At 35.4% G+C, this 17,190-nt stretch overlaps 1 protein-coding gene across 1 annotated transcript; it reads right to left on the bottom strand.

Annotated features, from left to right (window-relative positions):
- Window positions 1–1,069: 1,069 nt before the first annotated feature.
- Window positions 1,070–15,588, bottom strand: LOC107007343 (flowering time control protein FPA). Its single transcript, XM_015205930.2, has 4 exons — window positions 15,437–15,588; window positions 14,444–14,752; window positions 3,459–4,690; window positions 1,070–2,435 (listed from the first exon to the last, which is right to left on the bottom strand). The coding sequence occupies exons 1-4, from the start codon at window positions 15,440–15,442 to the stop codon at window positions 1,253–1,255; spliced, it is 2,730 nt and encodes a 909-aa protein (XP_015061416.1). The 5' UTR covers window positions 15,443–15,588; the 3' UTR covers window positions 1,070–1,252.
- Window positions 15,589–17,190: the final 1,602 nt, after the last annotated feature.

Below are 17,190 nucleotides of genomic sequence, written 5' to 3'. Positions count from 1 at the left end.
TGCCAAGTTGTATGAACATTTTGATCAAAGTAGGGTTGTCCAAAATCGAACCGAAATCGATAATTCGAATTGAAAAAAAGTTATTGATTTATCAGTATTTGGTTACTGGTTTAATAGTTTTGATTCTTTTGGTTATCAGGTTATCGGTTCCTAACGGTATGAGGTTTTTTCTTAACGGATTAATCGATAACCCGATATATAGTAAATTAAATAATTATATTTGTACATTTTGTATGTGAAGTCCTACAAGTTTGGTTCCCTACCTTCTTCTTTTTTGGTTGTGTTAAAACACTTGGTTTTCTACAATATAAAAGTATTTGGTTTTGAGCAAAATGTAACTTGTGAACTCATGTGCATGATTCATTTGGTATGTCACCTTGTTTCTAAGTGATTTTTAATTATTATTTTTTTGTCAAATAATTAATAGTTAAACCGATAACCGAATCGATAACGATAAAAAATAAATAAACCAATAACCGATAAGTCAATATTTTAATTGTTTTTCAATGATTCGACATCTCTAAAAATCGATAATCAATAAACCAAATCAATAAACTTCAATATCAAATTGACCGATATATAATCCTAGATCAGAGTCCATTTAATTTTGATTTTGACTCTTAACAAAGAGCATTAAAAAATAGGTGCCAAAAATGGATTATAGTTTCCATCGAGGAAAAAATTTACTCCCTGATATTTGAATTAACTTTACAAGCATATGACACATCAAATCAATATAAACATTAACCTCAATATCACTAAATCATAATTCTAATATGGTTCAGAATAAATATAGAAGTGAGTTTTTTCATAGCTCCTTGAATTATTTACTAATATTCAAGCTCCTATTTTTATAGCTTTAACCTTGTTATAGGAGACTAATCAAAATCATTGTCATATCCTTAGGAGACTTTCTAGGTTACCAAATCATAACTATATAGTTAAGGACACACACTTACCTTCTATAAAAAATGACTATAGAGAAGCCACAATCTTTTGCACTCAAAATCACAACTCCACCATTTGAATTAGTCTAGAACTACATATCAAACCATTTGGAGGAAACCTATTGAATGACAAGAACAACAAGCACAACTTAAAAAGGTTTAAAGAGTGAGATTTCGAGGAACAGAATGCTGCAGTAAGTTTCTTAGCACTAGGTCAAGATTGAAAGTACAGCACGACGTCTTGCAATATATAAATGCATTCAAATAAATACAGTACTTATTGTCCTTCTTTGGTATATATTTGTTCATGATTTACCCTGTTGAATTTGATGGAGTAGTGCTGCTGCCAACTGCAATGTTGCCTGCAAGCGTTTCTGTGGGTCTGTTTCTTCATCAGCTGCATTTTGCAGTTGGCCCACATTCGTGCCATGCTGAAGCTCTCTTGGAGGTGGGCCTGGCAAACTCGCCATTGGTTGCTGTTGTTGCTGTACTTGACCAAACTGAGATGATGAATGATCAACAGGCTGATTGTTTGGGAATGAAAGATTCTGCTGTGGCCTGTATGAGTTGTCAGGCAGGTAAGCAGTGCCTGTTTGTCTAGAATCTTGTCCTGTTGATGCAACCCCTGATTGCCTCTGCTGCCCAAGAAGTGATGAGGTTAACAATGCAAGTTGTTCTGATTGAAAAGGTGCAGGTGGTGTCTTTGCCTCCGGGGGAGGTCTATTATTACCATTTGAATGGAAATTTGGAACTTCACCCCTATAGATGCTAGAACTTTCCTGCCCTGTACCAGGCATGGCCGGGTTATATCCCTGACCGATGGTAGGATCATTTCTGCCACTGGATGATTGTGAGATGATATTCTTGACACTAGGATTTTGGTTTTGCATATCATGGGAAGACCAGTTCTGTCCCATGGCAGGGTACTGCTGATTGACCATGTAATTATGCCTGTCTCCACTAAATGACTCAGAAAAGTTACCAGCTGGCTGAAGAGAGCCTGAAAATGAAGCAGCTGGAGGTCCTGTATCTATCCCAGGAAACGATGTATTGCCGATTCCTGGTCTCTGAGTGGCTGCATAAGATGTCAGTGCAGCATTAGGCCCAGAAGGCGATATCGGCTGGGCAAATGATGTCATGCCCTGGAAACCGGTGATACCAGTTTCATTCTTCTCAGGATGAGACCCAAAACCGGGAGCAGGAGGATCTAATCTTAAAACAACACCAGAGATGCTCAGTTTTCCTGGTACTTTAAGGACTTTCTCAGAGAAGTCAGAAGGAGGTACAAGAAACATAGTGGTCCTATCATCCAATTTAGCCACAGCAGCTCGCTGCTTCTCACCAAGATAATTCATGAATTCGCTGTAAAATGCTATGTCAGCATCAGTAGCTGGAACAAAGAAGACAACCCAAGAACCAGCTGCTTGATAGTAATGCTTTGCAAGCATGTCTAAACTAGTCCTTGCAGTGCAGTCCAAGTATACAGGTCTGCGGAATTGAACCATTGCAAATTTAAAGAAGGAAAAGAATTCGAGTTCTATTCGCAACATGTGGGATGAAAAGTTCTCAACCCAAGACAATAGCTCAGTTTTCACTTAAAGACTGTAAAACTTAAATCCCAAAAACCCTGTGAACAAATGTATGAGAAGACAAGACATTCATAATGCCTAAGATGAAGAGAGTTAAAACAAGTCTTGCAACATAAGTATCGTTCGAGATCCTTCCCAAGTACTTGATATCATGAAAAAAAAAATCCCACTCCACACAACAGAAATGATGATTGTCCTCGAACGGGCAAGAAGGAGCAAAATTCAATCTCTGGATCTCCTTAAATTGAGTAAAGCTGAATATCAAATGTCAGTTAAATACTATTCATTTTCCATCTCAGGATCCTAAGATAAGAAATGTACTAATCAAGAACATTCACTTCTACGTAACAGGGATGTAAACACTAATTTCTCCAACGAATACACTTTATCAGAGTTTTTTTACAATTCAATTTCAATCAGATAGAGGCATAATGATTTTATTTAACTTGAGCAAAGCCTAAATATATGTTATTAAAGCATCAATCAGCTAAACTTTCACTGGTTAACAATACAAGTCTTGTATAAAGCTGCTCTAAAGTGATAGAGACCTGAATGTTGAGCTTACTAATCCAAATGTATAACAACATACCCAGTGTAATCGAAACGTGTTAAAGTTAATTCAAAAGCACCTAGAGAAAGTGTTTAAGTTAACTCAAAAGCACCTACAGAAAACTACAACTATTATACAACATGAGCTCCATGAACTAGTATGATTTCATCAGTTATAGCAGAGTATATTGGATTGAGATATTTCTGTGTTAGGAAGGGCTTCAACTCAAATGTCCAAAGCTGCAGTTCAAAAAAGCTTTCATTTCTAACTGAAGTAGCCTACCAGTTTTCAGTTTCAACTTCTTGTGCACATTAGATCAGAAATTAACGTCTATAGAACTATTAACTTTCCATAAAACATGTAATTACTTACAAGATCATCTCTAAAGGTTTGCCCACAGGAAAGCATCGAGCCCGACAGACGGCAGTTCCTCCCTTAGCAATAGTACCTTCCCATTTCCACTCACTACTCTTGGATGAGGCATGTGGTTCAGGAGTCAACCTTTTCTGCTCAGCGTTCGCAGCCAATTGACCAGAGCCCACCTTAAACCCGTCAAATCGTGAATTCCACCTGTCGTTCTCCTCCGGATAAGGTACATTGGAGTTCATCATCCGCTCAGGAATCTGTCTATGAACAAGAGATCCAGAATCAAAGTTTTTATCAAGGACCTCAGCTTGGGGAAATTCATGGTACCCCCTCTGTCTTGCTGGTTCCATATCATTGAAAGGATATTCTGGAAGCTCATTTTCAGGAAAATAGGAGCTGGTCTTCAGTTTCTTAGCTTCACGGAAGACAAAAGGATCCTCAGGCAAGTCCCATGAATCATCATAGAACGGATCTTGTCTAGGGAACCGCTGAGGAGAAAACTCACGCTCACGGATGTCTACAACTCTTTTCCTTGGAGGACTACGCTGATTGTAAGCACTGTCCCCATGTCCCAATTCAGAATCCAGAACAGGAAATCTCCTTCTATCATCTTCACCAACCCATGCATTACCCTTTCTGCCAAAACCAACATGACGAGAATCACCAGGATCCATATCTGAGTTGAACCTTGGAGACCTCATGCCATGATCTCGAGGAGCATTACCAAAGTCCCTATCATGTCGAAGGTTCTCAGAAGAACCAATGTGCCCATATGATCTCAAATGTGAGGATGGTGAATCATTCGTTGGGCTCCTTTCCTTGTTAGAGGTTCCAGCTTCTGCCCGAGCAAAACAAATATGTACACGAGGATTGTCAAATAAATTTCCTTGTAATGTTTCCTTTGCCCTGCAAGCTGCCGTCACATTCTTGTATTGAACAAAGGCATAAGTTCTACCAGGAAATGCAGTAATCCTATCTATCTGTCCAAATGGGGAAAAGGCTTTTCGTAATATGAATTCATCTACTTTCAGTTGTGCAGGAAACCCAATCCACAAAACCTCACTGGGTTCTCCACCCTTATCATCTAACCTTGATTTGTCTGGATATGGTGGAAGGTCAGAAGTAGAGTGGCGAGTCCTTAAATCCCTTTGTGAAAGTGGAGATCTTCTTATCATGGGACGGTCATCTCGACGTGGAAAATACTCTTCATCCCGTGGTGGTGCTGGGGATGATTTTTCCTGGGATATAAAACCATAGTTAGAGCAGAACTGTCGCTATTTTTTTTGATAGATTTTTAGATTAGAAAAGAAAAAAAGAGGTGAATTCGCTAGCATGTAGATTAACTTTCACCAGAAAGTAACAACACATATGGGGAGTTGTTGTATCAACGCTAAGAAGTAAAACCCCAAAAAGAAGAAACCTGTGACCTACATTAAGTATCAATCAAAACCCTCAAAATTGAAACTGGTATTTGTTCTTGCAGAAGGGCTTTCTTTTTCTAATCTAGTTACTAGTGTACACTCTCCAATGCTGTAACACTACATTATCTTCATGAAGGTACTCTGACTATTGCAGCAAGAATCTGGAAGTAAGATGTTGAAGCAGACACATACAAAAAAAAAGCATACACATGTATAGGATAGGACAAATGCAATCATCTATATAGAATAGTCTAACTACCATTTAAACAAAGTTGGGAGCAGCCTAACTTCCAGGATCATATACTTTACAAGTGCCGAAATGAAGTCCTTTAGGAATAGCGTAAAAATATTATGACTCTAAAAACGAATGCGCTGCAGTTAATGGAAGATCTATCATAACATAAGCCAAACATTCTTCTGGTAGAACAAATGCAAGATATTGTTGATGCAGAAGTGAAGTAACTTTGCAATTTTCCAGACAATATAACCAATTCTTACAAAAGATATGATATGAATACACACACAATTTTACTTGTGAGATTCACTCACATGCAGCTTTCAGTTACCTTTCTGATACTCGACTAATCAACTTACAGGAAAATTGCTAAAGCACAAGTTTATTGCTTACACACAAGCCACAGAAGTGTTCATGCATTTCGAAGAAGACAAAACCCAACAACATTTATCTTATATTTTAGCCCTAGATTATCATGAAAGGAAGCGCTAGAAATATTTCAAGTTACGGGACAGCAACGCATCCTCTGTAGACATATTGAAGGCACAAACACTACTTCAAAAGCATATACTTTGAATACCTTAAACTTAAATACCTACTTAATCTTCCCTGGAGTAAATCAATAGTGCACTTGGATAAACACCTCAGAAGAAACTACTCAGCTAAGCATTTTATTGATAACAACCACCTGCACTAAACTGAAACGATCTGTCGGAGAAGGCCAAAGGGAGCATGGATAAACAACTATTAAAACCACTTTTACTCCCTTGCTGTGTGAAGCAATAGTTATGTCAAAATCCAAAAATGAAAAAAGGAGTCAAAGATCAAGACACTAGGTAATTTCTTCTCAGAGGACTTGGATTGACTGCAGTCCGCAATGGTGGTAGTGGTTGATACTGGCGGAGAAGGTACCAATGGCAGTGACGGTGGTGTTGATGGCAATGATAAATTATAATGGTAGATTGTAGATGTGATAACGAGTAGCAGTAGTGGTTGACAGCAGTAGTCACTGCCTCTGGTGGTTGTGTGATGGCAGAGTTGGTGGTGGTGGCTTGTGTTTTGGCGATGGTGGCTGTGATGCAAAGGAGGTGGTGGCCGATGGTTATGGACAACGTGATGGTAAAAATTATCCACACAAAAATACCCTTAAAAATATTACAACCTTGTTTAAGATCTTACTGTTATGACCTATTCAGACCAAATAAGTGTAAAAATCTTAATGTAAACAAATGCACTTAGGGTCATTTGGTTGCTGGATAAGAAACAAGTTAATCATATATTAATTTTCTTATTTGTATGATATTTGGTAGGTAGATAGAAAATAAGTTATTCATGTACAAAATTAATACGACGTTTGGTTGTCAATTTAGACACCCATATGTCCTATTTCATGCAGGGTAGAAGGTGGAAATATCTAATACATGTATAACTAATCCCTACATAACTAATACCTGCATAAAATAATATATAGATTCACTGATAAGTAATCTCTACATTACTAATACATGTATAACTCTAACCAGGTGACAAACGACAACCCCTTAATGACATAAGGTCTGAACCATTCAGATACAACCTTCCATTAAGTGCAACCAAATGAGGCCTTAGAAATTCATATCGTGTTTTGGTTGAAACTTAAGTTGAAAGAATAAAGTAGTCCTCCTTTGGATTTTGGAATTGAATGACCTCATCTGTAATTAAAAATCAGACTCCATATTCAATATTGTCTCACCTCTCACCTCTATACTCTCTTCCCCCTCGTGTCTTTGAGAGCACATATTTTGTTCAAAACTTAACGCATCAAAAAGATAAAATTAGCTCGCTCTCAAATGTGTCTTTTTTGGTTATTCTAGAGTTCAAAAGGAGTATTATTTTTTTTGATAAAGTTAAAATTGTATTCTTCGGCATTAAGGGTATGTTGGCTACCTCCAAAAAGTTACAAGCTAAAACCATAATTACATTGATCCTAGGAAATCTACCAACTGTTCTACTACTTCTATACCCTCTTCTTTACACCAAAAAAACAACAGGAGTATTATTACTACTCACCTGATATTTGTCTAGACTTTATGTCATCCAATGTCATATTAATTGAGTCTCAATATTACTTTACATCTTCTTCAGGTCATTTTGATATATTTGAGCACTCAATGATACCAATTTTTTGAGGAATCAATGGTTATTTCTACATCTTGATCCACAGTGCCATCGCTCGTGACTTATCATCGGCATCCGGATCTAGCATCAGGCCCAGATGATTCGCGTCTTGTGTTGGACCCTGTACATACTATAAACTTGTTTTCTCCTAATGAATTGAGCACACTCAAGAAAAGGTAGTCCACTCATAATACTAACCCCACAATACCTTTGAAAGTTATCATCGACTGTCATTACCCCATCATGTCATTGTATCAAAATCGTCCTCTGTTTCCATCCCTAAATCTACACGTGAAGTACTTTCTCATCCACAATAGCGACAAGCTACGATTGACAAGATATCTATTTTACATGCGAATAGTACTTTAGAGGTTGTTCATCTTCTTTCAAGTAAATTTATTGTTGGTCGTTGTTGGTTTATGATGTCAAAAAGTTGATCGGCTTTTGAATCGCCTTGTTTTCAAAGGTATATTCCGATATATTGGGTTTATATTACAATGATACAATGGAATACATGTCACCTCCCACCATCATTAGCCTCTTTATCAATTGGACATCAAGAATGTTTTTCTCCCTGGTGAACTTGATGAGGAAATTTATATGTAGCAACCACCTTGTTTGCATCTTGGACTCAAATTGCCAACAACAAAGAATGTTTTGTTTATCAATGCAGAGACAACAATGATTGGAGCTCCTTATTCAGGAAAAACTTGCATGACTGCAAACTTAATGATCTATTCAGTCTACTAGCCACCCTAGCAAATTCCATGAGTGAAGAGCTACATTCAGACAAAATGGTTCGGGAAAACTCCAACCAAGGGCGTTATACAATCAAAGGCAACTACTACCTCATGTGCTCAAAGAATGGATTGTTGGACAAATCACCATGGAAGCACGTTGAGAAAATCACGCTCCCACTAAAATTAACATGTTTCATAAAGCTTGCGCTAACTGGTGTTTTTCCTACACAAGATTATCTATCTAAGAAAGATAATCCTAGTCATCAGATGTTATATGTGTCATCAAGCTTCAAAAAAATCATGTTCTTATGCATTCTCCAATTGTAACAGATATCTGGGACTGTTTCCTTTCTTCTTTTTTTTTAGTCTACATTAGGTCTTCCCACATCCATCAAGAAAGCTTATTCTAGCTAGATCTTTTGGAAAGTTGATAAAGGCATCAAGAGGATTGGGAGGATGATTCCAGTAGTAATTTGTTAGTGTGTAGGATAAAAGAAATCACAAATCTATTGATGGGGTCTCAGCTTTGAATCACTCTTAAAAGCTAGTTGCCTAGTTAACTTGTTTAGCGGAAATATTTTCTCTCCTCTAAATAATGTTTATACTTTTCTGGATTTTGTTAGATCTTTGATTCTAAGCATAGGAGTTAAGATCTTGTACGGGAGCTAACTCTCTAGTACACTTTTGCTGATAGCATAAACCTGACGTTCTTAAATAATATCTGTTTACTTCATTAAAAAAAAAAAGTAGCAACGACTTAGTTTTGTTGCTAAGGGGAAGTCTAGTAGCCTGGTATGTCAATTGCAATAGTCACTCTATAGTCTAAAACATTCTCCAGGTTTGGGAAGTTCAAACACTCTATTCAGGATTTTGGTATGACGCATATTGAAGTTGATCATTCTGTGTTTTATTAGCATTCTGCTCCAAAGCTATGTACTTATTTAGTGCTTTCTGTTGACGATAACATTGTCATCAGTAATGATCAAGATGATATCACTAATTTAAAGCGACATCTCTTTCAACATTTCCAGACTAAAGACCTCAATATTTTCTAATACATTTTCTAGGTTTTGAGGTTGCTCAGTCCAAATAAGGTATTATTCTTTCACAACAGAAGTATGCTTTGGACATTCTAGGAAGACAGCAACAATGGAGGAACAATGGATGTAGAGCCATTGACATATTTGAATGCTAAACTCCTGCCAAGACGGGGGGATCCACTTAGTGATCCCAGAAGGTATAGGTAGTTGGTTCGTAAGTTGAATTATCTTATCTCACCGTGACTAGACCTGTCATTACTTTTCTTGAGAGTCAAATTATGGATTCTCTCTATGATAGCCAATGGGTTGCCATAAGTAGACTGTTGGTTATACAAATGTTGATTGGGCAAAATCACCTCCTCATAAATGTTCTAGAACTAAAATTTATTTTATTTTATGACAACGGAAACCCGCAGCTGCTACCCTTTTTGTGCGAACAGGGTAAAATCATGTTTCTATGCAATAGCTCGCAAATCACATAAGAGAGGTAACCCGCACTAGGCAAGTCTGGTGCAACGAGCTCGACCCAGAACACAAACCCCTTGCTTCCCCTGGCAAGAGGTTTCGAACTTGAGACCTCCTACATGGAAGTCCCAAGCTCAAACCACTGGGCCACCCCAGAGGGTGTTCTACAAGTGAATATTGTGTTTGAGTAAAAGGTAATTTGGTGTTTTAGAAGAATAAGAAATAGAGTGTCGTTGCTCGATCTAGTGCAGAAGTTGACTATCAAGCAATAGTTGTAGCTAGGGCTGATCAAACTCGAACCAAAAATGATAAACCGAACCCAAAAAAAGTTATTGATTTATCAGTTTTGGATTATTGGCTTAGCAGTTTTGATAACGGTTTTGATTTTTCTTGTTATCGGGTTATCGGTTCTTAATAGTTTGAGGATTTTTCTTAACGGATTAACCGATAACCAGATTGTAAATTAAATAATTATATTTATACCATTTTGCATATTAATTGCTTGACTTAGAGTTCGATTTCCTACTTTTATTTCTAGTTGTCTCAAACACTTGGTTATTCTAATGTAAAAGTGTTTGTTTTTGAGCAAGATGTAACTTGTGAACTCATGTGCATGCTTCATTTGGTTTGTCACCTTCGTTTCTAAGTAATTTTCAATATATTTTTACTGTCAAATCTGAATGGTTAACCGATAACTAAAACGATAACGATCAAAAACCTATAACCAATTAACGATAAGTCAATATTTTAATAGTTCTATAATGGTAGCATCTCTACAAACCGATAACCAATAAGTCAAATCGATAAACTTCAAAACCCAAACCGACCGATACACAGCCTATTTGTAGCAACTTGTGAGCTAGTTTGGATGAAACAGTTGCTTAGAGAACTAAAATTCGAATAAATTGGATGGATCAAACTTGTGTGATAATCACGTGGCTCTCTATCACATCAAATTGAATATTTATGAGAAAACTAAAGCACATTAAGATTGACTGTCACTTGTCGAAGAAAAGATACTCTCCGTAATATTGTTAGAAAATCTGTGAAATAGAGTGATTTGCAGTTGGTTTTTACCAAGTCTCTCAGTAGTTCCTGTATTGAGTTACATTTGTAACATGCTTAATACATATGACTTGTATACACCAACTTGAGGGGAATGTTAGAATATAAATAGGAATAGGATTTGTAGAAAGTATTCCTGTGGAAAAGGATGGTAGCGCAATGTCTATAAATAGGCTCAGTGTAATGTAGAAAAAACAATTCAATAATATTTTCTCTAAATGAATTTTTTTGCCAAGTCCCATTTAGTAATGACAAGGAACTCTGCTAGACATACTACCAAATGGACATGGAAGGCGTATTTTATGAGAAATTTTTACACGATTGTGGTTATTAACAAAATTACCTTAGTTTGCCAAAAAGACGAAGTACAAAATGGCTATGTAAGATAATCTGGAAACAAAAAGCTCTGGCAAGGTAGCATGTTTTGGATGGAAAGGATAGATGCACATCAAACTTGCTTGATAAAGGAAAATTGCAACAAAAAATTAGAGGCTTAAACTTATTAGTTGGTCTAAAAATAAAAAAATAAAAAAAACTTAGTAATTGGTGTTGCTTATGTAATGAGAACTCGGAAATTGTGGATCATTTCTTGACATTGTAAATATGCCTAGCAGATTTTGTGATTAGTCATCAGATGTCCTGCAAATTTTGGTTTATGTTCTGAATCTATATGGGATTCAATAGGCAGTGCAAGGTGGGATCACTAACACCTCGAAGAAGTTAACAAAATATTCATGTTATCAAGTTCTGCAAATTTTTAAGCATTATTTTGAGATCACTAATGCCTCAAGACCCAAATCTCATGGGAATCAGCTGGAATCATCTGCCAAAGCTGGCCCCACTGCATTGTGAGAGTTAGACAGCCTAAATACAAAGGTGGAATACAATACTCCAGCTGATAGCAGATCCATTTACTCGTTCCTAGATTGAGATGCTAATTTGAGGTAGAACAGACAAGTTTGAAAGACTATGGACATAAAGTTGGCATGCCCTGAAGCTAACTTCACAGAAAATGGATAAGATTCAGGGTGCCATAAAAGCAAAGTGGAAGCCGAGCATCCAAACAAAGTTTGTAAATATTTCAAGAAAGCTGGTTAAAATATGAGAGAAACAAGCTTATGTTTAAGGATATAATTTTTTTATACTGCTACATTAAGGGGTAAGATTTTTATTAAGTTGAGGGATATGAAGGGAGCAAGCTGAAAGCATTTTCTGGTACGCAAATAAGAGAACGCTTCACTTGAAAATACATATAAATGGATCGCCTTTCTAGAAGAAGCCAACAGATTAGGAGCAACTTAGTTATAAGCACTGATAATACTGACAAAAAGTTATATTTCAGCCATTTACTGGCTGGTATTTGCATCTAGATAATGTTGGCAGTTGTACAATTTTCTGACTTGAAAAATTAGTACTTCTTCTAAACATAGCCCAATTTTCCAACTCATCAATCTAACTTCTATAATTTTATTTTAGAAGCGAAGGGTGTTAGCCTCAAGACAGGTACTCTCTAAAGAAACAGATCACAGTACACCAAATAGATAACTGTGTCACAAATTCAACGCATTCAAGTAGGGAACGTGTGAGAACTGCTGCTTATTTTACATCAATGACCACCAGTCATTCAGATCTAGTGTGTGAATTTGTTGCATGATAGAATGAATCCTGAACGAAAACCGAGAAGTCTTTCTTATCTAGAGGGTGCTTCAGCTGAGAGCTATTTTTTTATATTGGTAAATTGTGCTTCAGCTGAGAACTATCAGTTCAAGTGAGGGATGTTTTTGTAGAATGTCATGGACCATAAACTTCAATTTGGACACATCATTCACAGTTGTGGATGGTCTTTTTACTACATTGATTTTCTCTTCCTTTTTTTGAAATGGTCATATTACAGATGTTATAAATCAGCACTACGGAGGAGTTGCTACATTAAACCATCTCATTAGATGCTTATTTAGTCCAAATATATGGTTGAGAATGAGAATCATTATCATTAGGAGTGTTGCAATGTTAATCCTCAACACCATAACAATTTAGGAGATTGGGATTTACTTTGTGGACTGAACTCTAGAAAAAAATATCCTCCACATCTCATCTTAATTTGGTTCATTTATTCAAAAAAGGCAATAACCCGAACTCTATGGATAAAATCAGGTGTACTTCTACTTTTGTGGATTTCAAAGGCACCTCACCTGAGATCTTGCTTGTGAAGTACTTCCGTACGATGTGAGATTTAACTCATAGGAATTTATTTAATGGTGATGCCATGATAAAAGTTGTTTGAACTGATCACAACAACCAAGTAACCAGGCAATTTCAGAAAAAAGTTGGTGATACCGATTCTGATAAGTCTGATATTAATAACCTTCACAAAAAATGTACCACACTGTGCTGATGTAATTTTCACTGAAGATAGCAGTAAAATATAGATGGTTAGATTCTCATCTCTTGAGAAGTAACAGCCCTACATGATGGTCCTTCAACACCAACTACGTGCCATATAGAAAGGTCTTAGCAATAGGTACTCCGGCTAGAAGAGGATCTAAATTTGATGGTTTTAATCTCACCATATACCACAAGCTGCATATACTGTTGCCTTTGCAAAAGCAACTGAGGATAAAAAGGGAACCGAGAAGAACACCCCTTCATCGATACCATCTTTTTGCTTTGTCATGGAAACTGATAAGTAATGATTTCAAAATTGGAACAAGCACACTATCTCAATAACATTTCAAGAATAGTGCTCTGCCTTGGGAACAAATTGTCTCTTCAATGCATATGAATGTGAAAGAATCATGTGCATTCCAACATTGGCAAATGCGTATATAGTGCTGTGGCTGCCCCAGTATGAAGTTTGTGAGGTGCTACCTAACGTTATCCTAGAACAGAAGTAACCATCTGTGATAAGGACTTAACAGATAAATGCTGTCACTGAAAAAGCTTGTACGGTACACGTCTATAGCAGCACAAAGCAGCTGGAGATTGATTGAAGAGAGTATCTGCCTGCTATTTACAGCATCCGACAGACTGACACCTGCATCTATGCTCTCAATGTTTATTAATTAAGAGGTGCAAGAGGAATGCATAGCCCGATACACCCATGACTCTAGCGGCATTTTATAATGATTGAGTACAGATATTGCTTGAGAAAGGAGTTCGCATCCTGATAATTGATCTTGAAAGCAACAGAGTAAAGACACTGAAATGGAAGGAGTTGGTGCAACTTCTACTCAGATCATACATAACTTGTGGATTGAAGAGCAAACTTGATGCGGAGTAAGACTTCTCATGAAGCTTGTGATATTTCTCGTCACTACGCTACCCTCACAAACTGAGGATACACGATCGCTTGGGGAGAAATATATAAACACGTTCTAATTTCACATTTGCTAAGTCACTGCCACATCCTACAATTTGCAATAATTTTGAAATTTTAATCTGCTGAATTTTGTGGAACTGTCTTTAGATTCTCCATGTCTTCGTCATATTTCTTTCTTTTTTGATTTGATAATATTTCCCTTAGGTTTCAGATAATTAAATGTTTGACCGCTTAGGCCAACCATTATGATTCTTTCTTTATTTTTATTTTTTTTGGAACAAACAACCATCTGTTATAATATATAGTGGTAGTTAATAAATCTTATGACCTCAACGATACTGAGTGAAAGCAGAGAGAATGGCAAATGGAAGATCAAGATCCACATTAAACTTGGATAAGTGCATTGATATTACGTTTAAGAGTAAGAGAATGCATCTCATAGAAACTTTCTAGGGAAAAATATACTACTTTCATGTGTACTGCCAAGAATTCTCTATGAGAAGACGATAATGTCACAAGGAAAAGCAGGCAAAGGTTGACAAAACTAACCGCCTTTGTAAACTCAATCCTAAGTGGATTGCCAGCAACAACATAACCTTGGAGATGTCTTATAGCAGCAAAGGCCCCTTCTACATCTTTAAAATTAATGAAAGCATAACTGCGACCTGGTTGAAATGCTACACGTTCGAGGTCCCCAAAACGTAAGAAGTGACTGGCCAAGGTACTTTCTGAAAGACTATGAGACAGATTCCCAACCCAAAGATGTCTAGAAGGAGGATTTTCACGACCCTGATGGCTCTTCTCTTCAGATCTGGGAGGATGGTCCCTGCGATGTCTGTCTCTCCCTCCTCTGCTAGTCTGCATAAGAACCATATAGAATTTGTTAACCAAAATTGCATGAAAATTACTCTAGGAATGAAACACCCCCAAATTGAACCAACTAAACACCAATATTCACCTTACAAAACCCTATTACTCTGGGATTGCAGGGTTACCTGCTGTAGTAAATAACATGTAAAACATACTCAGACAGCACAAAAGAAATTATACTAACATCAAATTGAAAGTTCAATTACAAGATACAAATAAACAATTAGACAACCAGATTGAACATTTAGCAAACAGAGACATTTGTACTGTATATCGAAAAACGACATTAGAGAGACAAGTAAAGATTGCTCCTTGGGAATTAGATGGTTCTATGAGTACACAGTAAAGACCAAATACAAGGGAAAGACTGCATATGGTTCATGCTCACTCTCCTCAACACCCTCCCCTCACTAGCAAAAGGGTAAATCCTTCATACAAATTTCAAAAGAGTAAATCCTTCTAACAGATTGACATTTAAAGCTCAAAATTGTTCCACTGATCAGATTAGCAAATCAATTGAATGTAAAGTCAAGATTTTTATGTGAGAAATCAACTTTCCCCCAATTTTGACGGATAAACAAAGAAAAAAACCACACAGAATCGCAAAAAAAAAAACTGTGAAGCGCCATCACCAGTAAATATACAGAAAACTCAGCAAAGAAATCAACTTACCGACATCTAGCGATTGGAAGTAACTTCAGAGAATTGCAATTAGGGCTTGAAATTCTTGTAAGAGAGAACACAAAATGAACAGATTAGGGTTTGAGTATGAGATAAACCACCGGCGGATCGGACCAAGATAGATGGGTCATGTATTGGCCCCCTTTTGGAGCAATCAATATAAAATTATATTATTACATAGTAAATATCCTTTTTTATTAATTTTTTAAAAAAGAAAAAACATTAATATAAAATTGTTTTTTAATTTAACTACAATTTTCATCTTATTATATAAAATGTATTTAAGATAAAATACAATATTTTAGAATTTGAATTTCCTAATGAATAAAAATCTTATTATAGCCTCTATATACCTTTCTACCTTTATTTAGTGCAATCCATTTATTTTTTCTTAGAATTTTGCAATTAGTATAATCAATCTTCTTTTGTGTTTGGTTTAGATAAACTCTAGAAGATTGATGTGAATGGTAATTTATATTTATAATATAGAACATACAATGCAGCAATATAAATAAAAAGTCTTAAAAAATAGGTTGAATTAGAAATTAAGCTAGTCAAGTTGAAGATCCATTAAAAATGAATTAGGGTTGGTTGAATGAGTTGAGACTGAGATTAATTCAATTTTATATTATTTTGAATTTAGCCCGTAAAATTATAAATGACTTGACTGGGTCACTTTTGAGCTCATTTTGACAATCCTTATATAATAGAATTGGAAGAATGTCATATTTTTTTAGACAAATTATACAGAGGCGAAGTTAGGTGGAGATTTGGTGGTTCAGAAGAACCAAGTAATTTTTTCGTAGAACAAATATTTGTATTAGAAAATTAAATAAATTTATATGTATAATAGTTTGTGCACATTGTAACAAATTTAATTTGTGGTCTATGATAAGGAAGGGCCATGAAATTAATGATTTCTCACGCTATAGTTGTGGGTTTCTCGAACCCCACTATTATCAAAAGTTTATTATCGTTTATAGTAGCATAGTTAAAAATTTACGAAGAGTGTTCAGAAATTATATACGAATACATTTTTTCTTTTGACTGAATGAGTGAAATTAGAAATTTTAAAAATTAACTATGTAATATACAAGATTCTTTTTGAAAAAAAAAAAGGAAAAAAATGAAAGGCGTCCTAGAAAATTTATAAATTTAACTACATAATATACACGAAATTTCGAAAGAAAAAAATACGTAATATACATGAAAAAATTTGGACTAGAATTTTTTAAAATTAAACTACGTAATATCTAAAAAACAAAATTTGAAAAAAGTATGTTAATACATGAAAAAAATTGAAAAAAAAAAGAGGAAAAATGAAAGGTGCCCTAGAAATTTTAAAAATTTAACTACGTAATATACATGAAAGTTTTTGGAAAATAAATTTAATAGGGAAACTTACATAAATATACTATATTAAAAAAATATTTACCATTTATAGCAATAATATTTTTATTTCACTTGATCACTTTTAATTCATTTATAATACAAGTTTAATACATATTACAAAAAATAATTTATTATTCACATATAATACAAATTTTATTGATGAATAATACATTTATCACACATTTTAATACACTTATAATACAATGTGACAATTTTTTACCAAACAAACATGATATATTTCAAAAAAACAATTATAATTCATATATATTGCATACATAATTCACTTTTAATACATATTACAGATTTAACAAAACATTGCTATAAATGGTAATAAACAAAAAGTATCGCTAAAA

Source organism: Solanum pennellii, chromosome 12 (genome assembly GCF_001406875.1).
Source record: "Solanum pennellii chromosome 12, SPENNV200".
In the NCBI taxonomy this organism is placed as follows: domain Eukaryota; kingdom Viridiplantae; phylum Streptophyta; class Magnoliopsida; order Solanales; family Solanaceae; genus Solanum; species Solanum pennellii.
The sequence above is the reverse complement of the archived record's forward strand: the minus strand, read 5'-3'. Positions and strand labels throughout refer to the sequence as shown.